The 27,575-nt window shown below is 41.9% G+C and overlaps 1 protein-coding gene across 1 annotated transcript; it reads right to left on the bottom strand.

Annotated features, from left to right (window-relative positions):
- Positions 1–162: 162 nt before the first annotated feature.
- nkd2b (NKD inhibitor of WNT signaling pathway 2b) lies at positions 163–26,481 on the bottom strand. The gene is made up of 10 exons (XM_061050497.1): positions 26,184–26,481; positions 26,043–26,069; positions 25,832–25,923; positions 6,560–6,620; positions 5,727–5,854; positions 2,915–3,010; positions 2,655–2,796; positions 1,943–1,994; positions 1,695–1,822; positions 163–1,522 (listed from the first exon to the last, which is right to left on the bottom strand). Exons 1-10 carry the CDS (start codon positions 26,206–26,208, stop codon positions 900–902), a joined length of 1,374 nt encoding a protein of 457 aa, XP_060906480.1. The 5' UTR covers positions 26,209–26,481; the 3' UTR covers positions 163–899.
- Positions 26,482–27,575: the final 1,094 nt, after the last annotated feature.

The raw sequence follows: 27,575 nt of genomic DNA on the forward strand, positions 1-27,575 counted from the left end.
AGATTTTTAAAAAATAATTTTATGATCCAAGTCTTTACATATGACATGCTGAGCAGTTTTGTGCTGCTGCTGCTGTTGTTCTGTTCCCATCCACACGGTGGCAGCAAACACACCATGACCAGGTTTGTTATCAGCAGAAAAAAAGCGGTCAATGCAATAATATAAATGAACTATATAATGTTTATTAAAATATATAAAAGACAAACTATGCATAATTATATCCATGATGACATATGCATATACATTTTAATATTTATACAGTACAATGTGTTTACATATATAGATTTTTTTATACATATAACGAGATATTTTTGCATTAAAACTGGCAGTGGTGATTTCATATCCCCCACACCCCACCCCAAACAGGAAACCCCTTAGTCCAGATCAGGCCCCTCAGAGGAAGAAGCCTCTGTGAAAAGCTTGAGAGCAGCAGCACCTTTACACCTGAGATCCATGGTTTTTTTTTTTTGGTTTTTTTTGGAAAGGTCTCACCCAGAACAATACACCTACTGTGGTGTCATTCGTTACAGGGACTTCAAACCAACAGTATCCGGAGGGAGAGGATGTTAACCCCCAAAAAATCTCCCAAGCTTTTTCTCTCTGGAATTTGTAGTCCATATGAACATTGGTTACAATTGAGCAGTCCCAGCAGAAAGTCTACAAAAACATCGAAACTGTGCCACACATCTTTTGTTATTACTTAATAACTTCAGAAAAACATCCTTCCAGTCCAATATGATCCACGTTACATCTAATCTCAGGATATATCTGTATAGCTTAAAAGAAGGGAATAAACAATCCTGGACAGAGTGTGAGAAGCTTTGGTGGGATGATATCAAGTCTTTCTGGTTGGTTGTGGTTGGTCCTGTACAGTTTCAGTCATTGCACTCTGAGAACGGTCATGTCTGATGGTAATGGTGGTAGTGGTGGTGGTGGTGGTGTTCGTGGTGATGGTGGTGCTCGTGACGCTGTACCACAGGAACCACAAACCCTGGGCTGTTTGGTGGACCAGAAACCTGCTCTCTCTCTAGGCTGGGCAGCACAGAGGGCACAGGAGGATGCTGAGGGGTGTGGGACTGAGGGGACAGGGGGGTTTTGGATGGGGACATGGCCTCCCGGGTTTTCGCCCGAAGGCGTTTGCTGTGACTGTATTGCAAAGGGTGCTGGTGGTGGCCGGACGATTGGCCTTGATGCGGCAAGTGGTACACATCCTGACCCCCGTGTGCCGCAGCGCTGCTACTGTGCAGCATGGTCTGCACAGGCGGGTGGTAGCCGTGACATTTAGCCGATTTGCCACCTCCGCTGACCCCGTTATTCCCCGCGCCTCCCTTGTAGTTCCCTTTGGGGGATTTGATGAACTGTGTGCCCTTGGTTCGAGACTCTGTGGGGTTGTAGCTGTCACTGATGACCTGTGAGCGACGCTGATGAACAACATGGTTGTCTGGTTCCTGGGAGCGTGAGCGGCTCTGACTTTGGGAGCTTCGAACATGAGGCTCCTGGGAAGGGGTGGCAGGAGTGGTTCCTGAAGGGCAGACAAGAAACACAGAGTCATCAGCTTATACAAATATGATTAAAACATTACTTTGATCTGCTTTTCCCAGTTAGCATTCACAAAGTCCACATTCAACCTGCGTGTAAAATAGTAAAAATGCACAACAACAAGAAAGCTCTAAAGAAAATGAAAAGACATATACCTTCAAATCTGGAGGTGTAGTTCTCGATACCTGCCAGGTCCAGGTAGTGATTCCTTCTCTCTGTGTTCTCATCCACACAGTAATGTTGACCCTCAGTGGCCGGCGTCTCATTGTTCTGCCCTTTGTTGCTTTAAAAAAAGTAAAAGCAATCGTGATAAGTGGAAAACAGAGAATGCTCATTATGCAAACAACCTGCAACAAACAGAGGAATTCTTAAAGTACAGAGTAGTACATGTTAGGGCTCTCACCTGGTGTAGGAGGACAACCGCTTGTCACGCCCCTCATCCTGGTGACAGCGATCTGAATAAAGAAAGTACAAGAGGTGAAGTCAGGAATAACATTTTTTTTTTTTAGAAGAATTCATACTTTAGGTTGCTGTTTTTAATCTTCCTATATTTAAAGCACATTTATGGTTTCTTACTTTTCCTTCCAAACAAACCACACCAGGTAGGCCAACAAAGCAAATGTCCTACAGAGTGTAAGATGTTGTGAAATTTAAAATTTTCTACTTCATTTATTTCATTAGATAAAAGTACTTTGCAAGTCCATGAATATTTTCTATACTATGAACCAGATGTTGAACAGATATACAGGAAAAGACAAACCACATTTGTCCAAATATAAGCTGACAACTTTCATCCCCCAGGCGCTGTAGCTGTGAATGACAGCTGGCCTCAGTCATGAAAAGTAAACTTGTTTAAGTGACCTGGTAACACCAATATACTTGGAACAGTACAGTATTGTCTACAAGTTATCTGGAAAATCAACAGTGCAGTTATTTCATGCTTAACACCAAAGGTGATGCAAAAAAAGAAAAGACTGAGCTAAACTGTGAACTAAGCAGTGCTGAATGTTAGATCAAACACTACGCCCCAAATCTAAAAATGTACCGACAAACTAAGTGGTTTACAGCATTAGGGACAATTTGTCACATATAAAGCTGTTTTTGTTGCCACCTACCTGTTCCTGTTTCTCGTCTGTGGCACCTGGGCTCTGGAGTGACGGTCAGTTTGACTCGCAGAGTTTTGCTCTTATTGTTGCAGGAGTGATTCACCGAGGCATCCACCACATCATAGATAGTGTGCATCAGACTGGACATGTCCTTTAACGACAGATACAGCAAAATCAGTGCAGGTTGTGGATTGATATTTAACTACATTAGAACTGAAAGACAAACATTATCAATAATTACACACACACACACACACATACACACACACCTCTTTTGTAACTTTCCCACTGTTGTCAAAGTCATAAAGGGTGAAAATCCACTCCTGACGGTTGTCATCCTCCACAGAAACGTCACACTCCAAGTCCTGTGGATACACACATGTACTTTAACGTCATACTTAATCCATATAAAGAAGTGGCATGATTTAATCTGTATATATTTTTTATTCAATGTCAAGATCAAAACGAAAATCCAAGCTTAAAAGAGTCTGACTCCGAAACTGCCAGCAGAACAAGCTCTGATCTGAAACCTAGGAAGGTCTTGTCAGCTAGGTGGGTGAATCGAAACTTGCTTTGAGTAGATATTGATAGTGGGTCGTTGTCTAGGAAGTGTCTGGCTGCCATGCCTGCCCAAAAGGTCTTTACCGCACTATCTACAGATGAGGCTACAGACACACTCTGCTCCACACTAGCCTCATCTCTGAACAAACTCTGCCCTCTGGTGTCCAAACCCGCTCGCAAAACCCACCCTAGTCCATGGCTCACTGAAGTCATAAGAGAGCAAAGAGCAGGGCTGAGGTCAGCAGAGAGAAAATGGCAAAAATCCAAACAGTCCGCTGACCTCAATGACTATAAGCAAAGACTTGTCTCATTCTCCTCCAGCCTGAAAACGGCCAAGACAACATATTATCAGAACAAGATATGCAATGCCACAGATACAAGACAAATGTTTTCTGCTTTTAACGCACTGCTTCAACCACCTCCTCCTCCACCCTCCGATCTGTTCACACCAGACATGTTTGTATTTTACTGAAAAGGTTGCAACCATCAGTAACCAGTTTTCTGAGCCTGACCAACTCAGCCCAAAGGCACCAACCAAAAGTGCCTCACTCGACTCATTCTCCTCTCTGACTGAGGATGAAGTCTCTAAGCTTGTGCTAGACTCTCGGCCCACCACCTGTCCTCTGGACCCAATACCATCAAGCCTCCTGCAGACCATTTCCTCTCCGCTTAATGCTGCACTTAAGCATGTCATCAACTCCTCTCTGTCAGCATTCAAGCAAGCTAAGACGCTGACTAGACTCTTCTCCTCTGCTGCCCCCCGGTGGTGGAATGAACTTCCAAACTCCATTCGATCTGCAGAATCCCTCTGCACCTTTAAGAAAAAGCTAAAGACCCAGCTCTTTCATGAATACCTACTAACTTAATGATGATGGTAGTGATGATGGTTTTTGTTTGATAACGATGACTTATAAAATGGTTTCTATACTGATTAGAGCTCTCAAGAACTGCCGTCAATGTTGTGCAATGCCTGTCAGCACCTGTGTGTCCAATCGGACTCAAAGTTGATCGTTTGCTCTTATTGACATTGTTCCCTTTTTTTCTAGATCCTTGCTTGTGTTGTACTTACTCTCTAATGTACATCGCTTTGGATAAAAGCGTCTGCTAAGTGAATTGTAGAATTGTAGAATAGTAGAATCAAAATACAGTATCTGATAGACAAAGTAATGGAACAATAATGACAACAGGGGGCAGCAAAGTACAAGCGGTTGTATTGTCACAGCTGCTAATGCAAACAACAAGGAATATCTTCATTCTTCACAGGATTTAGGACACTATTTCCGAGTCTGATCACAATCAAATCATGCTTGAATCATGAAAAACCATTATATTTATCAGCAAGAACATTTAAAGACTGCCTCTCCGTGCAGAAAGAAAGAAACGGCTCCTAGAACAACATTATGAATTCCCATGTGTCGAGACTGAGAGCAGTGCAGCAGAAGACAAATATATATATATTTTTTCTACATGTAAGCTTATCACATCTCAGCTGCCCGAACCTTATTTTGGGAGCAAAAAGGGGGAAAAAAATCTGTGTGGTGGGCACTGCCACTATGACCTTGCGTTTTTACCTTCAGCCAGGAGAAATGAGCGCAGCCCCTACTCTCAGTTACAACTCGTTGGCAGCAACTTTGATGAACATATATCTGGTAACATGGTCTTAATTGTAAAAATAAACTTCTGGGGTACAGGCCTCACTGCAGGCATGGATGGAGAGCTGACACTGTGTGAAGGCCAGTGTGCATTCAGAAGAGGGGGGCGGGGGGGAGAGACCCCGGGGGAGAGATGCAGCACCTTATAGCTCAATATTATCACCCTGACTCACATTACCAGGAGGGACCACTAAAGGGCAGATTCAAGCACTTCTTTCAAATATGTAAGTCTAAACATTACAATCTATTAATTCTATTTATTGGTCCTTAATCCGATCAGGATATGGTCTGGAGTGGTAACAATATTCACACAAATGTTCTGAGCACAGGGTGAAGGCACACAGCAGAGGTTATAATAGATGTTATGTGCCATGCGTGTATTTTCTAACCTATATTTCAATAATAATCACTCACTGAAACATTAAACACTTTCAGCTCTCATGGCTCTTGGCTGATGGCTTAGAGGAGACTTTTTTTCTGACCCAAAATAGGTCTGAGAATTGAAGCAACACTCGTTTGGCGTTCTATTTGATCATTTAATTTGGGTTTTCCCTTGTTCCAATTTAGCTTGAGCCAGGCCCAATGTTGAAACACAGCACCGAGGTCCTCTGTTTCACCACAGAGCTCAAACGATCTCAAAGTCGTACATTGCATCAGGAGCTGTACGACTCTGGGACAAGAAGCATGTGAGAAAAAAAAAGCAATTCCCTTCAGAAAAAGCCTGCACAGGAAAATAAACCTCTGGTCGAGGTTTGATTTGCCACTTATTTTTTTGTCTATTTGTTTTAAAAAAACGCAAGTTGTACTGCTATTGGACATTTAACCACATCATAGAATTGCATTCTTTCCAGGTCATTTAACTCCTTACATCCAGACTGATGCGTTTCTTGCCGGGAGCTTTGGTCCCGTCTCTGAGTATCACTCGCTCGCCACCTTCTGAGTGCAGGTACTGCAGATAGCTCTCACAGCCCTCAGCCTTCTCTGGAGGAAGAACCACTGTCAACACAAGAGGAAACATTTGAGTTAGACACAACAACACTGACATGAGGCAACGTTTTGTGTAGTTTAATTTACTTTTACTTTACAGAAAATCAGCCCAAAGAAACCAAAATGTCTTGATGTCGGACTTTGTGGCCTTTAATAGCTGAAATGAAATTACAGAACGTGTCTAAATGTACATGTTATTATGCTTCATACTTCTACACAGGTTTTTAATTTTTGAGCCTTTATTGTAGGGATAGAGAGAGATAGAGAGAGAGTGGGGAATAACATGGGAGAAAGGAGCGACAGGTCGGGTTTGAACCTGGGCCGTACGCTTGTACAGTAGGAACTCCGTACATGGGGTGCTTGCACTAACCTACACCCCCATACTTCTACATGAGGTTAACCTGAATTGGGTCTAAATTGATGCCATGGGCCTGTGCATTTGGAACATTCAACAATCCAACATTTGTATATCTTGTGAAGAATAATTACATATTAATGTTTTTTTTTTTATGTTTATCATGCAAATTAAACTACTAAGTATCTTGAAGATATGAATGTCTACAGTGATATCATACAGCTCTCTGTATATGAATATATACCAGCTTCAAGGTTACATTATATTTTCTTTCCAGCCTGAAATAATGCTCTCAAGGTCCGTGCACAGCACAAGCATAAATCTTAACAATGACGGATACAATATCCTTCTCTTCTTACCCTCTAGGGGACAGTGTTGATCTGCGAGTCGTCCTTCCTTCAGCTCACCATTTGCAAACCCCTGGGACAAGGGAAGAAAAGACATGAGGAGAGGAGGGGTCAGAGATGTAAGTGAATCTACAGTTCAGACCACAGACAGAGAGAAAACAAACAGTTCCAGCTAAAGCATTTCCTACTCAGATGAGGGAGCGAGAGGGGCTGGAGGCTCCAGGGCGACCAAACACTTTGAACATCTGCACGCTTATTGTGTTTCACTCTCCGGGACACGGTGAGGGCGACCAAGGCCAAGCTTTCAAGATCTCTCCAAGCCCCTTCAGACTTGACCCCTCTCATATCCATTCAAATTACCCATGATGCACTTCATCATCTGAGCTCTCTCTCTCTCTCTCCCTCGCTGCTTAAGTTAATCTTTTTATTCTCATGCTGCTTGAGTTGGACAAGGGAGAAGAAGCTCAAAGTTTGGAAACATCTTGTTGCATTTCTTATTGAAAATTGAACTCTGGGAAGTTTGGTTTATATAAAACAAGCCTCACAAAGAGCTCCAAGCTACATGTGTGTATTTATTTTGAACAGAAAATAATTGCCAGATGGAAATTTCCACGCACAAAGGATGGGACTGATTAAAAACACAATCCCATAGCCATAAAACAAAAGCAGGACAAAGGGATAGAAAGGGGGGGTGGGGGGGGGGGGGGGGGGGGGGTTACTGTCATATGTGAATAATCTATATCCTGCATATAGCAGAACCACAATGTATTCAAATCAAATCCATCCCACATATGTTTTATTGCACAGGCATGTTCTATTGAAAAGGCAACTGGGCCTCTATGCTGGACACACACACGCGCACACGCGCACACACACACACACACACACACACACACGCACACACGTGCGCGCACACACACACGCACACACACACACACTTTCTTTAATTACCACTGGATTGTGGAAACAATGAAAATTAAGTGCAGCACAGGCCCTAAACCACAAGTATTTTAACAACAAATGATTCATCTTATTTACGTCATTCTCAGGCCTCTAAGCTGATCTGCACACACTTTGAAATAAAATCCCTCCAGATTGAATCAAGGAGGCCCACCGAAACGAGACAAATAAAAAACAGATAGATGCTTGAAACAAAAGAACTCCGTGTACCTTCAACAGAGCCCCGGCTCTAGCCAGAGTCTGAACATCTGCATGCGTTTAGGTGAACGAGCCCCCCCACCGCCCTCCTCTCCTTTCTTTTCCTTCCCCTCTTTCTTTCTGAGAGTAATGACAGTGCCAGGGCCTGTGGTTCTATTTAACAATCTCTGAGGCCGTGATTATTCCTCACTTCAGAGGATGATACCTACAGCCTGTAATCTAGCCCTGACCTTCACCGCTGAGGGCGGTGGTGGTGGTGGGGAGGGGGGGTTGAGTGTCAGGGTCAAGGCTCGGACACCCCTCTGTAAATTGGCCACCGGAGGCATTGAGGGAAAACAGTCAAAGACGGGGGAGACGAAGGGAGAGCAGGAGAGGAAAACCAGGGAGGAGGCAGGAGGAATAAAGAAGACAGAGTGGAGTAAAAAAAAAAAAAAAAAAAAAGGGGAAAAGGAGCCAAGGAGAGATAAGAAGAACAAAGATGGCAGAGGAGAGAAGCAGATAAGAGGAGAAGCAGAGGAGGATGTGGTTTGTTAAAGGGAGATATGGCCTATCTATTTCTGAGTGGGAGAGGTGGAGGTGTTATTTCTTTTCTAACAGATTCCTGAAGACTTCTGGGGAAGTTGGAGACAACTGGTGCCGGTCCCTGGGCCACAAACAAGCAGCAGTCTTTAATCACCAAACACACACACACACACACTATAAACCAGGCAAGCGCATGTGCATCCCTTTACAAAAAAAACACACAAATTTTCCATCTTTTGTGGTTTCTCCAGCCAACTTGTTGTTTCCTATTTGCACTCGATGCTTTCATCTCCCTCGCTTTGTACCACAGTCCCTTAATGAAGGGCAGCATGTAAGAGAGAGGAGGTTCACACACAGACACACACTGTTCTGCAGCTCGGAGGAACATCAAAGACAAACATTGATTCCTCTCATCCTCCTTCCCATAAGGCTACCGAGCAAGGTGTGAGCACCTCGAAATGAAAGACGGCGTTAAATATAACGAAACAAATCAATCAACCCGACTGCCAAAAGCGTCTCTAATTAGAATCTCAGATATGAGGAGACGTCTTGCTGTGTGCATGAAGAGGGGGCCAGCGGGGCCGGTGTTCAACACATGGCTTCTTAACTCGCGCCACCGGCAGCAGCACCACCACCTCCATGCTCATTACATCCTTTGGGGGAGCTAATGAGAGAGAAGGCTGGGCCCGACCGCAGTCTGCAGTTTAACGTCTAAACACATGGCATCTCCATCCGCATCGCCCACATCTGCCCATCACATGTGTAATTAAGAGCGCTCTGGCATCTCGCAGCTCTCATTCTTTCGCTATCAGATCACAAACTGCTCTGTCGGTAAATGTGTTAGCATTTTAGAGTAAAGTGGGCCTTGTTTTTCCACCAGTGAAAAAAAACGCTGATAGAGAAATAGAAAAGTGTGGTGTTAGGAACGGGGGCGAATGATGGAAAACCACATGTGAGACACAAGATACTCGTCTTAAAAAACAGAGCATTTGAAATATGTGCTGACAGCGCTCCATGCAAACAGAGACACCTCGACATTAGAGACAGACAGAGGTGTGTGTGATGTTTGTTCCTGTTTAATGCAGCAGTTCTGCCAAGCTTCCCTAAAGCCTCAGCCTGCTGCCAGACTTTTATGTGGGATAGGGTAACCAGGGGAAGCTTTCATAGCTCCCTACCAGGTGACATCAGACATCCCCCAGCAGTCTCTCTCTCTCTCTCTCTCTCTGCCTGCCTGCTACCCATCCTCCCACTGGAAAACACTGCACATCTTTGTTCCCACACCCCCCCTTCGAGCTCACCTCCTAAATATACACACACATGCTTCTTTTAGTCCATTCTTCAAACCATACCATTTTTTTAAGAGCACACACGTCTTAGGTAGATGTATAAACTCTTGGTTTGCTGGCTGCCTTTACGTTTTTTGTTGTTACCTTTACGCTTTTTTTATTTTCCAATTCTTATGATTGTGACTCCTGCTCTACATCTGCACTATTTCAATGTATAATTTTGTGTTGAAGTGTTGAATATGTTGAATATGAATATGAAAAACATCTTCAAAAGCAGGTGAAGGTTGTTTACTAAGTTCCTCTGGCCTCAGGATATGAAATCCAGCAAGTCGACCGGATGTCTGGATGCGTATCCGATTACAAACATATGCTCGAGAGCAAAAAACAAAACAGGATATTGTTTCTATTCCTTTTGGTATGATTTAAAGCTTTTTGGTCTTCTGAAATACTTTGGTTTTAACATGTTTCTTCCAGTACATTTCTTAGTAGGTTCCACAGCTTTACATTCATATCTATGTTTGTGTGCCTTTAAAAAAAACAAAAAACACAAATGCCTTTATGTTGTAATAGTTACTCATGACAAGCTATCTCAGTTATTTCCTGTATTCAATGAAGAGAGTGAGTGACTAACAGAAAAAGTAAGAGAGCTCCACAATGTAGAGTTAAAGTAAAAACTCAAAGGGAACTGACACTTTGGAGGGCGACACAGGAAAGCCTTGACGACCACCAGCCGAGCAGCAGACCAGCTCATTCCTGGACGATAATTGGGTATGACTGTGTAGCTGCCCAATGATGAAAATGAGGATTGAGTACTATCAATACAAAGAAAAGGGACACCAAATCGTAAACAAACAGCATACTCTCCACCGCAGTATGTAACTGGAGAGGGAGTGGGGGTAATTGAGAAATAAAAGCCCTCCATTCCACAAAAAACCAACCTGGCCTTGACTCAAAACCAGATGTGAGCGGTTGTTCTGAAGAGGGGTAGAGGAAGAGAGAGGGAGAAATGACGGGTAGGGGAAGAGGGGGGGGGGAGACGCTGAAGCGAAAAAGCCAGTTGCACAACTTCTGTCTCTTCTCTCGCAAGACAGCAAAAGAACAATTACTGTGCTTTCACACATGCACAAAAATCTTGTAAACTTCCTGAAATTTCCAGGGTGAGCTGAATGTGGGAACAAAAACAGTCGACTTTTTCTCTTCAACTTAACCTGGATATTTTCTTGCTGCCCGGTAGTAAATTTGGGAGAGACGATGTGGGAACGCAGCAAGAACATATTCTGGAAAATACACTACAAGTGAATAGAAAGGGTGATGAACATACTCTGGTCGGGGTTTGTTCTTCTCTGCTGGGGGCTGGGAACACATACCCCTCCCTACCAATAGGTGCTTTTCTGTTATTATGAATATGTCAAACTACAGGTGGCATTGAGATAAAAGCAAAAAACTGTCATCATACCGACCAACTCTGTTGCTTCGTCTACCACTTCCACTTGTATATCAAATCTCTTCCCCTTGCCTTCTGAGATTCCTCCTCCTCCTCCTCCTCCTCACCCAGATTGTCTGCTCTCATTTTCCTGGCTACTTTCAAACATCTGCTCACGCGTCTTCTTGTAGAAATGATGACAGACAAAGTTGTGGTGCAGAATGAGCCTGTTTGCATTCACACATGCAGCTCACTCCCAAAATTGGAAGAATTTCCAGGAGTTCTGAACATGTGTTTTAAAAAGGGCTATCTCTCTCTGTTTGGTTAATAAGATCTCAGCTTTCAGTCCAAGTCAGGGTAATTATGGGGCTCTTTGTCAACAGAGCAGATTGGCCTCAGCTAGTAATGAGTAGCAGAAGTAAAATAAACAGTGCTACACAAACTACTGGATGTGAATGAGCCGTATCCTCATCATGCTCACATAATAAAAACAAATGCTCATAGACGGTCTTTAAGATTAAGTTTGTAATTGATCTTCTATTATCACGACTGAGCCAAGGAGCCTTAATGAAGGTTTGGGGCATTTCCAAGTTTGGACTCAAAAACAACAACCTTACCTTTTGAATCCTTTTCATTACAGCTAAAAGCTGCCTTTGTCTACTAAGTAGGGTGTTTCATCTTAATGTCAGTTTGTAGTGACTTGTTTCTCTATGAATGGGAATGAGATCAGAGCAAAATGCCATCCTGTCATCTGGACTGGCCCCATGTGGCTGGTATGGCCCAGATAGGGCCCTTTCAGGGTAGCAGGACTGGCTGTATGAGGTCAAACAGGAGGCAAGACCTCTCCCTTGGCAGGACATGAATCACTGGGTGAAGCCTCTTCAGCCCTCGTAGAACAACAGCTGTGAGGAGAGATGAGCATGCCTGCCCGACTATGTAAGAGCAGCACGTAAAGTTCTGAAAGTCAGCCGCTCCTCTTCAATCAGGAGTGACTATCTGCTAAACTCTACATGCCCCTGCAGTCCTGTCCTCACTTTGATTCTGACCTGCTGGATGGCATAAACAAAGATTATCATCACTGGCTTGACCACCCCTGCATCTGTCATCGATGCTGTAATCAGCTTGCCTTCAATAACGCGGGCTTTGATAGGAGTCTGATGTAACAGAGCGCTGTCCTCTCAGCTGTCACACAGACAGCTACTGAAGAGACTATGAAACCATGTTCTTCATACCAGCGGCTGCAATAAGGCTCATGAATCTGGGTTAGGCAAATGTGTGAAATTATAGAGCTAGATGATCATAACACGGTTTGTATTTTATTAGTTACTGGAAATAGAAATACACAAAGTGACTGTCATTCGTTAGTATATCAAAACACACACACACACAAAGCGCCGTGAAGCATAAAAAGTGACATACAATATGAGAGCACCACAGAGATGTTACTTTTATTCAGAGGTGACAGGGATTGGTGGTGTAATGCGATAGTCCATATGTGGACTTTTATAAGGCCAAAAAGCCATGTGTTATATGTCCTTAAACATTTTATGATGGACTCCAACAGAAGTTTAGTAACACAAGTGCCATCAACAGTCAGAAGAGTCTTTTAAGTGTAGCAGGAAAATCAAGAGTTGAATGTTTTTGCACACATTTTTCAAAATTCATTGAATAGCAGTTCAACTTTTAGAGTCCTTTTCTGAATTGTAGATGTCACTTTGTTATGCTGGTTAGTAATCTTGACTTAGTTAGTCGAATAATTGAATATCAAGCTCTGCAACTTTACAGCACTGTGATCATTCTTTTTTTTTTTTTATAGAATCAATCATACATTTCCCGAGATTATATTTTTAGAGGACTTTTCTTTGTCTAACTATTAGTCAAAAAGCATTCATGTCATTGACATGAAACAAACAGCGATGTAGTACAAAGAAAGGTAGGAAGCCCTCATTGAAAAAACTGAAACTTTCAAATGTTTTGTTTTTTATATTTAACAACTTCTTATTTCTAATTTCACCTTAAAGTTTTTATTTCCAATGGCTCATTATACATTTTTTTATTCATTTCAGCTTTACAATGAAGAATATAAGCCTACTGTATGAACTGTAAACTGCAGCACCAGCAGAAAAACAAAGAAAGAATGCAGATCTGCACAGAAAGTAGACAGGACCTAGACAGTCCAGATTTGAAACATGCACACACACCCTGACAAACAAGAAAGGAGCTAGCGCACAGCGCGACGGCATATCAAAGCCGGTGTGGGACAGGCGCTGAGACTCAAACAGGATGTTCCTCTGTTTCAGGCCTTCATGTGAAATTCTGTAAGCTCCCGCGCAGGCCCCTGGCTCTAAAGCCCGGCCAATGGGGAGCGCGCCCAGGCCGATAAAGCTGAGGGGATTTGTTCCACATTCCACAGGCCCTTTAAACAACACAGAGGATCTCAGGATGCCAGGTTGTGGGTGAGGTGACTGCTACGCCAATCCCATTATGGTCCTAAGCTTCCCCACCTTTCACGCAGGCATTTTCTCTCCACAAGTGTCCAGCTGAGCAGAATTCAAAAATGATCAGCCGCAATGATCTCATATAGCCAGGGGTTAAGGATAAATCAACTCTTCAAACTATTCGTCTGTCAGTTACAGTCGTCAAGGTTTTGTAAACACTCCTCCACCTTGTCTGCCTCTACTGAATGAACACCATTTCAACACAATCACTCTCACCTCTAAGGGCTCTTTTTGTGTACTATAGTCAGTGTCAGGTTTCCAGCTGTCGGTCTAGCATTGAGATGTCACTTAAAATTGCTCTCACCTGTGAGATAACCACCAACACCACTGTTTTCACTGATCGTTTCGTTAAGCTGCGAGGGATTTGAGTCACAGCTTTGAAAACCAGGCCTGGCAGTTCATAGGGGCGAGTCTATGCGGTTGGAGGCTGGTGGAGCTACAGGCGTTACAGTGCTCCTGCGGGTGACTGAGAAATGTAAACAAACCATGTTGGGGAAGGACAGCTGTGAGCCAGTGTGGAAGAGCAGCAACATTGCCCGATGTAGAGTTGTACTGGGAGGAAACTTTAGCTATCTAGACTAGACTAACAAGGCCAATTAAAGCTAAGGTTACAATTTAAACTGTTTAAACACTTTAACCTCACATGTAGCAAACGATCTAAACTGCTTAACTCACTTTAACCTTTACCTTATGATTTCAAGTGTTTATCAATACAGTTAGCCTGATCTCTGCACCATCCATTTCTTTAAGCAAATTACTTTGACTATTTTACGCATTTAATCAACTGTGCTTTATTGCTAACTAGCTTTCAACTTGTATAGGACACAAACACACCAACTTGTATTCCTAGTGGCTGTTTATTTTCCCTCTCTTAATATATTATATATACATTTAAAATAAATACAAAAATGAATTCCAAAAAGTTAATTACATTTCTAGGATGTCTTTTATTTATAATTCCGCAAATTAAGTCTAGTTTTTAAAATCTCATCTTAGTATTTTTGATGTCTTGTTTGTATGTGTCTAAATGATATTTGTGTCTTGACTGTGATTGAAGTTGCTGCTGTGGCCGTGTAATTTCCTGCAAAGAGGATTAATAAATTACCCATCTATTTAGTTTCTTTTGAAGTTTGTTGAGCCTTCACGCTTCCTGGAAAATGCTTGACCTCTGGCGTACAGGTCAACCTGTTGGGAATTACTGTAATAATAGGCACTTAAATGATGCCGTCTCTCTGACTCTGACTCTGTTTTGGCAACTCATTTAAATCTGAGTCACTCTTGCTGTCAAGAGCTTGTGGCCTGCTGACTGAGCTGCCTGCTGGTTTCCTATTTTTTTTCCAACAGGATAAGAAGAGGTTCAGGGTCAAGACCAGAGCTCTACAGTCCACTAGTAACTTCTCCCTCTGGGTAACTTTCACAGAGAAGAAAGGATCCATATGACTGAACACGATAAGAGGTACTTTCGCGCCCGTGACCAATCAGCCAGTAATGTAGCATGAACTCCACACATATCCATCTGTGAGGTATGTTGGGCAAACAGTCGTACATCACTGCATTTAGCCCTGAGGAAGAATCAGGCTGGGCTGAAGCTATACAAAGTTCAGTGCAGTAGGATGCAAAAATTAACCAAGGTTGACAGGAAGAGCCTCTAATAACTCATCTTCCATAGCCGAACTGTTCTCAGTAACTCTTGCCAAACCTCAGGTCCTAGGGGACACCACTTGTTTGCATAATTGTAGCTGTTCCTTCTTACTAGGGAATATTTAAGGCTTTAGGCCATCCTGCCAACATTGTTTGGGTAAAGAAAAATGTCTTGGCTTTTCAGGCTGCTGCACAGCTTTTGACACACTCCTAAATCTGACACTCACGAAAAAAAAGGAGCTGCTGCATATTCAAAGTGTCTGAACCTCTTTTATCTCCTGTCTCTGTCTGTGTTGTTGTGTAACTCTCGCTCACTCTGCGGTACTCGCTGTCTCGTTCGGGCGGTAAGGGTTGCCAGTCTCAAAGACCACGAGAATTCTTGACACTGCAAGAACAGGCTTATTTCCAAGCTGTGAAGTTCCTCACAGACCTGAAACCAGACAAGGGGTCATCCCAGGGTCAACACCAAGTGTTTTCCTGAGGATTCCTAAAAATACACTCCTGCTGGGCACAGGAAGAAGAGGAGACTTCACCATCTTCAGGTGATGTGAAGGAAGCCTGGGTATGTCAAATGGACCATCGCCAAAAGGGCCACTTGCCATTAGATTTTGGCATACGAGACACAACTTCCCATAAAAAATGAGATGAAAAAAAGGAAAGAAGCTCTTGAGCCAATTACTGATGCACCAAAAATTGGGCACAGCTCATTCATATTTTTGATGAATGATTTTTTTTTTTAAATCACTAGGTGAAAAAATCAATGACTGTCTGATGAATTACTTGAAAAAGCAAAGCCATAAAGCCATCATTTTAAATTCTTGTGATGCAAACCATGACTTGTAATTTTGTGTGAGACATTACAGAAATATGCCAAATAGAGATTTTAAGACAGAGAGACTGCAACATCTGTGCTTCTTCCTTTTGCTGCCATGTATGCACGTTAGTGACCTGACAGGCAAGCTGTGTGTGTCTGAAACACTGTTCCCCAGTGTGAAATTCTGCAACGTAATTCATCCATGGCACAAGCAGAGATCAAAAGGCTACGGTGCAGAGGGCAGCTCAGCAGAGCACACACAGTCACTGCTTTCACAGCCATAATTACTGGAAACCAGGGCTGTAAGGCTATATGAAAGAGTACTTAAACATGAGCTCGGTTAGCTTAGCCTGGCTGCTTGAATATTCTTATCTTATCTCAGGTGTAAAGCTACAAGTCTGACGGAGTTTTGCTCTTTATCACAAAGCAAGTCTGGAGGCAGTCCACTTAAAGCGCTAGGTGTGACACTTATAAGTTTGATAAGAGCTCTTCAAAGCCCATTGATGCTTCAAAAAAAACGGATGATGTGCAATAACACCTTAAAAGCTATGAGATAGTCAGGTGCTGCCAGGATAGAGAAGTTCTCAAAGCGCTGTGGGTCAGAGTTCAGATATTCGGATTCACAGGAATTCTTAAAGCGATAGGATCAGCTAGCCCCTATCGACTCTAAGAAGTAGGAACCTGTTATAAAGAGAGACCATGAAGAGCTACTATATCTGGGCACTTCACAGAGTTCGGTTAAAGAAAAATCTATTTATACCCCCAAAAAATATCTGAATCTATCCCTTAACATTTTTTAAGCTCACAAGCATACTTTCTTAGCTCTTAAAGTGTTTTATACTTGGATCAGATGAGATCAGATGTGGGCTAGTAAATGTGAATTATATCATTTACAATTATTAAATGCTATCTTACCTTCATTTTCTGTTGCAATATTAAAGATTTCACTACCTCTAGATATCAATGCCAATACTACTGTCAATGATGACATTTCTTCTGTACATACTTGACTCAATCATACTTCTCTTTACACTATAGGCACTGTTTCTTGCATTTAACCCTCACCAATGTAATACTTTATTATACACTAGGTTTTGTATTTCCTATATGCATATAGGTGATGCTCTTTGTGGCAGTCTTTTTGTATTGTAATGCTGAAGCACTCTAGTCCCATATCTTTGTTCAGGATTCTTTTTTTATCTGATCTCTGAAAGTGCCTAAAAGTTGCATTCTACCCAATGTCCAGCAGGGGGCAACTACATTCTCGGTGGATTTATTACCTTAGCAATGAGTTAATTCTCTAAACTGCTGGTTTCAAGTCTTCTTGAACACGGGCATAAAGGTCGTTCTTCATCTTATGGTTCTTTTGGATAATAAAGTGGGGGATTCTTTAGGGCGTGGCAACCTGTTATTTATACGTCACCTTCACTGACTGTGACCTGTCGGTAGCTAACAATTTGTATTGTCTCGTACGTCTCAAAAGAGACATGTATACAAGACGTAACAATCTGTATCCGACTGTCGTTACTTCTGGTTCCATAATAACCAGGATGGCGACAGGAAAATGGTTTACAAATCGATTAGTGAACTTGTCTGGGCTGTCACGAACGTTGAATGGGCTACATACAACGTTTTTACAAAGATTTGAATTTTTTGAAAAAGTTTTTGACACAAGCATTTTTGTGAGAACTTGTTATAGAAACTACAACAGCGCAACACAGCAGCAACATAAAGAAATAAAATCCTGGTTTAGAAGACTGTGTTTTCTTTGTGAAGCACCTCCTTTGAACAGATGGTGTCTCTGAAAGACTCATGGAGGGGGGCAGGCATCTCAAGGAGAACTGCTGTTTATTTGAAGTGAGCCTTTAGGTAAACATGTTACACGGCACACAGGGCCAGGTCAGCTTTTGATGTGTACAGACTCAGGAAAGAAATGGGTGGGGGAAGAAAAGAAGTCTGCCTTCAGAGGAAATGAGAACAGAGGCCTCTTTCAGCGCTGTTTCATCCTCTCCCTCCCTCTTTGTCGCATATAGAAGGAGCACAAAGGTGTTTGGGTATATAAATACACAAAGTGAGAACTGCTGGATCCTTCGTTCTTCTAAACACAGGAAAAATCACTCTGCAATCATTCTTTTCCAAATATAAGTCCCTGTGAAAATGTACCACCCGTGACAAAAAATAAACCACTTCCTTTTGAACGGAGACCCATTTGAGGGTTCTGATGACGGGAACAGGTTCGAGTAACAAAAGCAAGGTTGCAGCCCTTCCCCATCAGGAGGAATGTGATGTGCAGAAGAAGGGGGCCAGGCCTGTGCTGTCTGCAGATCCCAGATCCAGGCTTTGAAGCTACAAGTGTGCTTCAACAGCTAAACACTTTCAGATGGGACTGTGGCATTTTATGAGCTGAGTAATAGCGATACCTACACATATGCAGGCTTGGGGTCCCAAAGAGGGGGGAAATCAGCTCGGAGCAAAGAGAAAGATGCCAAACTCCTCAGGGGTCTGGGTTTTGGGTGTGGGTGTGAGACAGGAAGATGAAGATGGCGCAAAGTCTCTCTGCCCATGAACACAGCTAAATTCCACTTTTTTTGTCGCTCAAATGACCTGAATCTAAACTAAAGGCTCATTGTGTCCAATAATCACTCAGAAAATCATGATCGTACTCCTAATTTTCAGACGGATACATTCAGTGTAAAAAGAAAACACCTGAGCAGATTGCTTCATCTTCATATGGAACAAATACTTTCAAAGGTTTCCAACAGCACAGTATCACAACAATGAGTAACATGCCCCCGGCTCTGAGTACCATCCACTTTGCTTTTTACATTTTTTTATTTTTTTTTAAGGAATACAGGAAGCAGGAGTTTGCGGTGTGTGGTGTTTCATTCTCCAGTCTCAAACCTAGCAGGGCGTCAGGTTCAGGAATGTGGAGCAAGGATGAAGTTTCGAAGCGTTCAGGGGTTACTCTGAAGGCCTGTTTTTCTAAAAAACAACACAGAAAGTGGATATCACCTACCAAAGAGCCAGAAGATGAAGAACGTGGTATCAGAACTCAACAAGTGTTAATGACGGGTTAAAAAAAAAAAAAACGAATTGTTGAAGAAAATTCAGCTGTTCTTTTTTTTTTTTTGGTCCTTGTTTACTTGTGCTTTCTCACGCAAACAACAATAGTAGAAGTCTTTACGGTAAAGATTTATGTTCAAAGTCATTCATAAGGATCAGTGTATTGTTCTGCACAGCACCGTGCTATTTAGTTTCCCCTGTGCTTTTATCATGGAATATATGTCAGGTCATCCTCTGACCTTTGTGGAGACAATCTCAAGTTTCCACTCACTCAATTCAAAAGAAAACAAACTTGTGTCTAAACAAAGAATTTTTCCGTCTGTTTGAGAAAACGAGCTAAAAAACACATTTTTCATTTAATCTGCAAAATTGCACGTTAATACGTATAATGAAATTGCGATGTTTCTTCCTATCACGTTTATGTTCTACCCTTGAGTCTGAGGCTTTCTCTCTCCATCCTGCACCATACTCACTGAAGATGTCATTTAAACAATGTAATCAATAAAGAACGCCTAAAATGACAGCATATAATAACACCACCAACAACCATAACCGAAAAAAATATGATATTCCCCTGGCTGCTATACGGCTTGCGAAATGAAGTCCACTTGGAAAAGAGCTAAAGCTTTCTAAGGGGGGAACAGGGGTTTATGTGGAAACATACCTTACACACTAAAATGTAATAACCTTTGAGTCTCCCGGTGTTTTACTTGGCTGGTAGAAGCATAAGATCAAACACAGACTAGGATCCAGCAGCCTTTGCCAAAAATGTCAGCGCTAAGCGCACTGGGCTCCAGCGTCAGGTATTTTCTTTCCCTTGGCAGGCAGCGGGAGCATAGACATAGACCAGCGTTAACCCTCGACAGGGCTGCCCCCAAACATCAAGCAGCACCCTAACGGTGAAGGGGAAGTGAGGTCTCCCTTCTGTCATCAGTGACCACGCTCTTCTAGGTCGTCACTTAAAACCTGGGCTCCATTCAGGAAGTGGAGATAATTACGCACAGCTTTGTGATTGATGACTTACTGCGATCAGGTCCTGTGCAGCTAAACTGATCTCTCTGAAGTTCACAGGAGTCTCCTAAAAATCACTAAAAGCTGTGACAATAAGTGACTTCAAAGCAGCAATAATTGGACTGAGAAGGCTCGAAGACAAAGAGCTTCATTCATGTGTCTGCAGATAAAAGCTCCATTAATGAAGCTGAGCCACTGTCATTCCTCGTGGTTATAAAAGTCCTTTTTGAAATGTACGAGATATTTTTTATTCATGCCATCAAATATGTGGTATGAAAACTTCCTGTTTTTCTGTAGTTTAGTTTCAAGTATATCTTATGTTGCTATTTTAATCATAAACTAAGTAAAAAATAAAGGTTGAGTATGCTTATGAACACATTAATAGCCTATTTTTAGATTGAGCTGGTTTGGTTAGCTTTTAGCATGGGAAAACGATAAACTAAGGGTAAGAATCTCAAGGTAATCAGATTTGAGAAAGGTAAATCATACTTTTGCCCTATTAATAAATAAATAAAAATTGCAGCCAAGAGACAGTTACCTTAGCTAATGCTAGGCTGGTAACTAATAAAAGCAGTCTATGTTGTACATTCTCATCGTAGGCCTATAATTTCGAGCTAGCAGCAGTGGCAACATCTAAAAAACGTCTGAAAAAAGCATGGAGCCAGTTTTTGGTAGCTTTAGCCAGAATGCTGCTAACTACAGCTCCATACTGACTGCATAACAGGAAAGTGGTATCAAACTTTTCATGTTATTCTAGTTGTGAGAAAGATAAGTAGCTGTCCCAAAATGTTGAAATACTTCGTTAGAGACCATGTTTAGATTATCAGTTGGGCAAAAATGGCTATATAAACTTAACAAGGAAACAGGATCTAGCCAAAAAGCCACCTGTGTAAATATTTAGTGTCAAAGCAGTGGAGGGGTCCTTAGGTGCCCAGAGCTAATATTATACTCCAACCCCTCTCAGTTGGTTATTACGGCCCTGTTTGGTGTTGAAGGAGTATTGTTAACCAACGTGTGAGGGTTCTTGAATTCAGCCTGATGTCTAGAGAGGCCTTAGTCCTTCTGTGAGTGCAGGTCACAGGGGAATAAGGGTGAAAGTGAGCAAACTTCTTCAAAGTACTTGAAACTGTATAAATATCCTCAGAAAAATAAACATTTAATCCGCTTGCAGTGTTGTATATATGTTACTCGATTAGATGGGGGCCACACGACCTACTATTTGCCTCTTAATCATTTAGTCACAAAAAGTCAGCCAGAGCGTGATGGAGTGGCAAGACCATGTGGTGATACACACTTTAACACTCCAACTTGAACGAGGATAAAACAAGCATCTCACACTTGTGAATAGTGTCGAAGCCAACCAGGTGATGATGTTTGCGCTGACGGAGAGGTGAATGTTTACTCTGGACAAATGGGGACAGACGGTGGAAAAAAGTTTGTGTTTTGCACTTTTAACAGCGGTTAATATGGAAGGTAAGGTGAGATCAATGGTCAGTTTCTTTCACCCCAAACAATGCAGTGGACAAGGCGGATGAAGCTCTCCCTTTTGCCCCTTCCCCCACAACCCCCTCAAATATCTCCCCAATGAAAAAGAAAACACCCTAAACCCCCTCTCCTCCTCCTCCTCCTCCTCCTCCTCTTTTCCTCTCACCCCGCCACCCTCTCCCACCCCATTTCCACCACAGCCCCTCTCCCCTGTGCTCCAGGATTTTGCTGTACAAACCAGGAACAGATGTCTGCCGGGGCCGTGCTGAAAGACCCCGCTGTTCTGGATGCCAGCCACATGCTTTTCATTCAGAGATGAAGGCTCACAGCTCGCCTTCTTGTGAAGCCAATTTAAAAAAAGAAGGAAAAAAAAAAAGAGGGAAAGAGGTGGAAAAAAACAAACTCTCAAAAATACCTTCAAGTCTCTTCAAAAGCAGCATTAGCACACCTTTTTACCTTTTTGTCTCCTCTTAAGAAATGCATTACCCCCTGGAAGTGGACACAAGTTTGTTTTTTAAATATATTTCTGGTTAAAAGTCATCGAGGTTAAAGATAATGAGGAAGACTTACAGAAATTCACAATGAAAAAACAAATGACATCACTTTTAAATTTGCCACCATGTACTGAAAAAAGTGTAATTTAGGGTCACAGCCTTAAGATTACACAGAAATCCCAGCCTGAGATCCAAATCAAATAATTCTCCTTACCCAAATGTGAAGTGGCAAATCGATCCAAACATAACATCCATTCTGAGCGGGATCGCCAAATGAGGATTTTTATATAAGGGGAAAGTCTTATCCATAGATTCCAAATGAATGTTAAAAAAAAAAAAACTTCAGCCTATAATTACTTTAGTGAGCTGCTTGGGAACTCTACTCTTAAACTAAATTTATTATTGAGGGCTGAGTGCTGTGTAACTCTCCGTAAGTCAAAATACATTTTCGTCTCGGAGCTATTGGCACATCCAAGTGAATCCCCGAAGGAGCTCTTTTTTTTTCCTTTTTTTGACTTCAAGATGTGATATTATGAAGCTTTTGAAATGGAATAATAAAGGTCTTTGTTGTGGACTTTTAAAATGTTGACACGCTCCTTCTTCACGGGCCAAGTTTGCTGGGAAGTGTTGAGACAAAAGATGGTGCTGAAAGGTTCAATTAGCCCGTCATTATATGGGCATCCGAGCATGTCTGTTTGAAGCACCGAAATGAAGCGCTGCTGTGAGAGTGTGTGAGAGTGTGTGAGAGTGTGTGTGTGAGTGTGTGTGTGTGAGTGAGGGGTTCATACTGTTGATGTGTGGATGTTTCCACGGGTGAAACACAGTGAACCTTCACAGAACTCTTCCATTATTTGGATAAGTACAGGGTAAGGAGTCTTCTGCATTACATATTCAATAACTACACACTAGGCTGCGTTTACAGGGCGGGGTGGGTGACTACACCTTGGACTGCCACTTTGATCTCACCTGTAACATTACTACATCACTCCAGCTGTAAGATTCCCTTGAACACCTGCAACCAAGTGTCAAAAACCTGCTGCCAGCAGGATGAGCCAAATCATCCGCTTGAACAAGGCTCTCTTTAAGCCACACAGGCCACACTTTACTTTACACAGCCTATAGGATCACAAACTGAGGGCAAAGTGCCAGCTGCAATCTTGAATCATAGTCTGCAGCAATATCAATATTTAAACATGTCCGTTCATCCTTTCATCCTTTGTTATTTCTTGTTCAAGCACAGCAAAGCATTCACAAGTTGCTCAATAGAAAGCAGTGATTTATTGTGAAGATTTATAGGTTTGCACAAACTGATTCTTGGACTATGTAAGCGTTGTTTGTCCCCCCCCCCCTCCTTGTTGTACTCCATCTCTCAGCCCCTCCCCCCCCTCAGGACAGGGTGAGGGGATAGAGGGGTGAGGGTTTGGAGGCTCCACTGATATCAGAGCCCTTTTATAACTCCCAGCTCAGCGCTTTGAAGTCGCAGCCAGACAGCTCAGGAATCTTACTCCCCCGTTTGACAATAAGGAAGGGGGATGGTCAGGGCTAAACACCATGTTTGTAAGAAATCATAATTTAATGGCCCCTGCATGCTTGTCATCATCCAGGACTAACAAAAAAAAAAAAAGACTACTACCTCCAAAAATGATCCCATTTTCTGCTGTTTTCTAAGCTCCAATTATAGAAAAGCCCACAGTCCAATACGTATATCTGAACATGTGAACGTGTAATCCCATCCTATACAGAATGAATTAACGTGGGATGAAACGAGGAAATACTGTTATAGAGCAGAGATAACTTCTATGTGTGATGGTAGTCGGTCTTTGTTCCCCGGGGACATCGTCTAGCTTTACTTTAATGTTGGCGTGCTGTCATTTTAAACAGCATGAATGGAGCTGTCACTGTATGTATATGAAAACAAGCTGTCACATATTTCTTCAGCCATACCAAATTAGCATAAATGTAATATGTCTATTTTATTTTGGTGAATCTGTAATTGATCTCAAAGTTAATGTAATATCACTTAAGCCTATAAATTGCCAGAAAATTGTCAATAAGGAAGTGATTTTTTTTATAGGTGGATACATGAATATGTCTGTGTAGGTTCTCAGTCATCCAGGTCATGGTCATTTCTAAGCTTGATCCAAAAGAAACTGGAGTTGGTTGAAGATCTTGAAGTTTCAAGTTTTCAACCAAGTCCAGTTGCTTTTGGATCAAGCTTCAAAGATACATGAATACATCATTCCAGCTTTTGGTTGCATCTTGCTTTGGGCATACCTGTAAGCTGACTGTTAATCTTCTATATTCTTTGGCTTTAAACAGTGATGGGTGTTAACTGTTTATTGTATATGTCTCATATTATCAAATTGGATGTCTGTTCAATCGGGAAATAATAATTGAAATTATGAACATTTCATTTCCATTTGTTTGATACATTAGTGAGGCTGGGGGCAGTGTAGAGGGAGGGGGAACACATTTTGTTACTACAGTCTTTTTCTCATTACTCTATTTTGTTAGAATGTTCGAACACCTTGGAAAACGCTTTCCTTATTTTAGGAGATCTTTAAAATGTATAAAGAAATCCTAAACAATGTATAGTTTTGTATATGGTCGGAATGATATGGGAAGAACAATGCTATAGTAGTAAATAACAATAATCAGGGAAGCTGCCACTATAAGTAAAAAAAAAAAAAATACAGAGTATATTCTGTGACAGACGTACGTTTTCAGAATAGCATAAGCAGTAAAGTAGATCCCTGGTTAAACGCTGATCGTTTTCCACTTCTGGTCTGTGAACGAGCCTCTAATGTAACCATCTAATGACACAGAATAAATCAGGAACTGACTTTGATAGAATTGAGGGTGGGACCCGCCTACTAATAAGTGTCGAGCTTTTGCCTTTGGTGGTTTCCCTTCAGGGGAGTGTGAAGTCAGACTCCTCTGAAGCCGACTAAAGTTCTCTATTAATTTGCCACGAGTGGGCGTTTTATGGCCCTGATATAATCTATAACTCTTCCACTTTTACAGCCACCCACCTCACACATCTTCAGCAACTCTCTGTGAACTTCCAGCCGGTTTTTGTCTGAGAGTTTGAGACTCTTGTTGCCCCTCAAAACTAGGAACTAATTGAAGTGATGTAATGTTTTGCCACAGAGGGAGCCACACTAGAATGGGAGGCATTGAGGAAAAAGACACAGCCCTGAGTCATGATGCCAGCGGCCACAAAAGCAAACTTTATATCCCTCACAGTCTGAGAAACGACTCCTTTCCATCCACACTGTGTCTGTCCGTGTGTGTGTGTGCTGCTTTGCCAAGCCACCACACACACACACTCACACACACACACACACACACACACACACACTAGGGGCTCATGGCTGTCATAACCCATCCAGTGATGCTGGCAGGGGAATAACCACCGCAGTGTTGTGCCGGAGCCAGACATGACAGAAAAAACAACAAGCTACAACTCTGCAAAGACATCAGCATGTCCTCTCACACGCGTGTGAATACAGTCTGCTTCCTCTGAAGTAAAGAGGCTCTCAGCTCATCTTTCAGGAGGAGGGGATGTAACAGCTTCAAACAGACAACTTTTGAAGTGCTTGACAGGCTCATTACATCAGCAAACACACAAAGATATACACACTTGACCAGCCTCAGCATGCACAGTTTATCCAGTTATTACTTTAGTGCATGTGAAAAGAAAACACAACAAGAAGTGGGGGCATTTAGTATTTAAAGCAGACACATTTAGAACAGAACTGAATTTAAGAACTCCCCTTGTCAAAATCACAAAGGCAGCTACTTCAATTAATAATTTTCATACACTCTTGCTATTATTCCAAGTTAAGTTTTATATTGAAATTCAGTTAAATTGTCTTAATGTGCTTACCTGCATGCTCTTCAGCTTGTGATCCGCCGCGCTGTACCTCTCACATTCCTCCATCCCTCTCCGGAGGAAGGCGTTCACAACAAAACTGTCTCCTGAGACATAAAAACACACCAATCAGAAAGCAGGCTAAACGTGTGGAGCTCATCTCTTCATGCACATAATCGTTTATTATTATGAGTCTTCATCGTGCACTATAAAGTATGTTTCTTACCTTCAGGGTTTTCCCTGCGTTTACACGCTTCAGATGGTCAGAAACAAGGGCGCAAACAGACAGTCGTTAGTGTTTGAAGGACTACAATCAAAATAAGGTAAAATCATATCAGTATTTTCTTACAATAACAACGCGTCTTACCATGTTTTGACTGAAGTTTGCCCATTCTTTAGTCCCACTCTTTTCCCTGGATCGATAGAAATACTCCGATAAAACGGACAAGGATAACACAGTCACTGCCTCAGCATGGTCACATTGTGTTTGCTCTGCAGGAAGAAAAGTCCAACTTCATCCAAAGGCAGCGCGTCAAACCGAGAGTTCATTGAAGCATCAGCGCTCTGAGATAAATGTGTGAACAGGAGCTATGGAAGATCTGTGAGGAGCTGTGGAGCAGTACCCGCTGTCTGTCTCCACACTTCCCTCCAGTCGACTGAGTGAGAAAGCGCTTTGAACTCCACACAAACCACAAAGTGTGAAGACGGACACGACACGTGCGGTACTACCGGTACGTGCCCTATCAAAATAAAAGACCAATTAAGAACGCGTGTGGGGAAATTTGTCGCAAAATGATGGAATGATAAAAGTAATTCAGAATAAAATATTCAGAATGTAGGCTGGTTCATACATATATTTAGCCTATGAGGTGATATTTTTTCTTTAATATTTAATTTTGGTTTTAACATTCATTTTGTGCTGGCATATCCAGATAGAATATTTGGTTTCATTTATTGATTATTGTAGTCTTTGGAAAGCATCTTTAGTAACAATAAATGCCTCAGAAAACTAGCACATGGTTTGAAGGTTAAACCTCTTTATAGGGCTTTGGTTTGCACGATCGAATAATTCAGAACATCAGTGAGTTTGCTCGGACTTTCGTAAATATTTCGTTTGTTTTCGATGATTTCCAGTAAAATTTTCAGCTGTTTATAAACAGAAGATCTGCTTCCACAACAACAACAAATAGTCTTAAGATTACACCAGAACCAAACAAAACCTCTCATTTGATCCTCTTACACCGGCGTGTTTCTGTTAACTGTGGCCTCTTGTTTACTCCGCATTCAGTCAAAACATTTTGAGTGGACCAGACACATGTTGTTTTCATTCACTTTAGACTGTGTGTGTGTGTGTGTTAAACATTATTATTACTGTATCATTTGCTAAACATAGCCTAGATAATTATATGTGGAGTCCTCGAAAGGTACTTGTACTTAGAAAAGCTCATGCCTTCCTGTTCCGGTTGTAGGTTTTGTTCAGCTTGACGCATTACGCACAGGTTTGGCGGCTCGTGTCGTTGAACGTAAAATTGCTCTTTTGCTTTCTGTACAACTCCATTCATAGTTTTAGAAGGATCATTTTTAGACCCATTTCCAGGATACTTACAAATATTTTGTTTATAACTTGAATTATTTTGTTATATGGGTTGCATAGGCCTAAATATAAAGCCTACTATTACACATTTCTTAAGATGTTCAACAAAATATCAACTCATAAAACATAAATCCTAACTGTAGCTGCATATAGGCTAATCCTATG

This window comes from Labrus mixtus, chromosome 11 (genome assembly GCF_963584025.1).
Source record: "Labrus mixtus chromosome 11, fLabMix1.1, whole genome shotgun sequence".
NCBI lineage: Eukaryota > Metazoa > Chordata > Actinopteri > Labriformes > Labridae > Labrus > Labrus mixtus.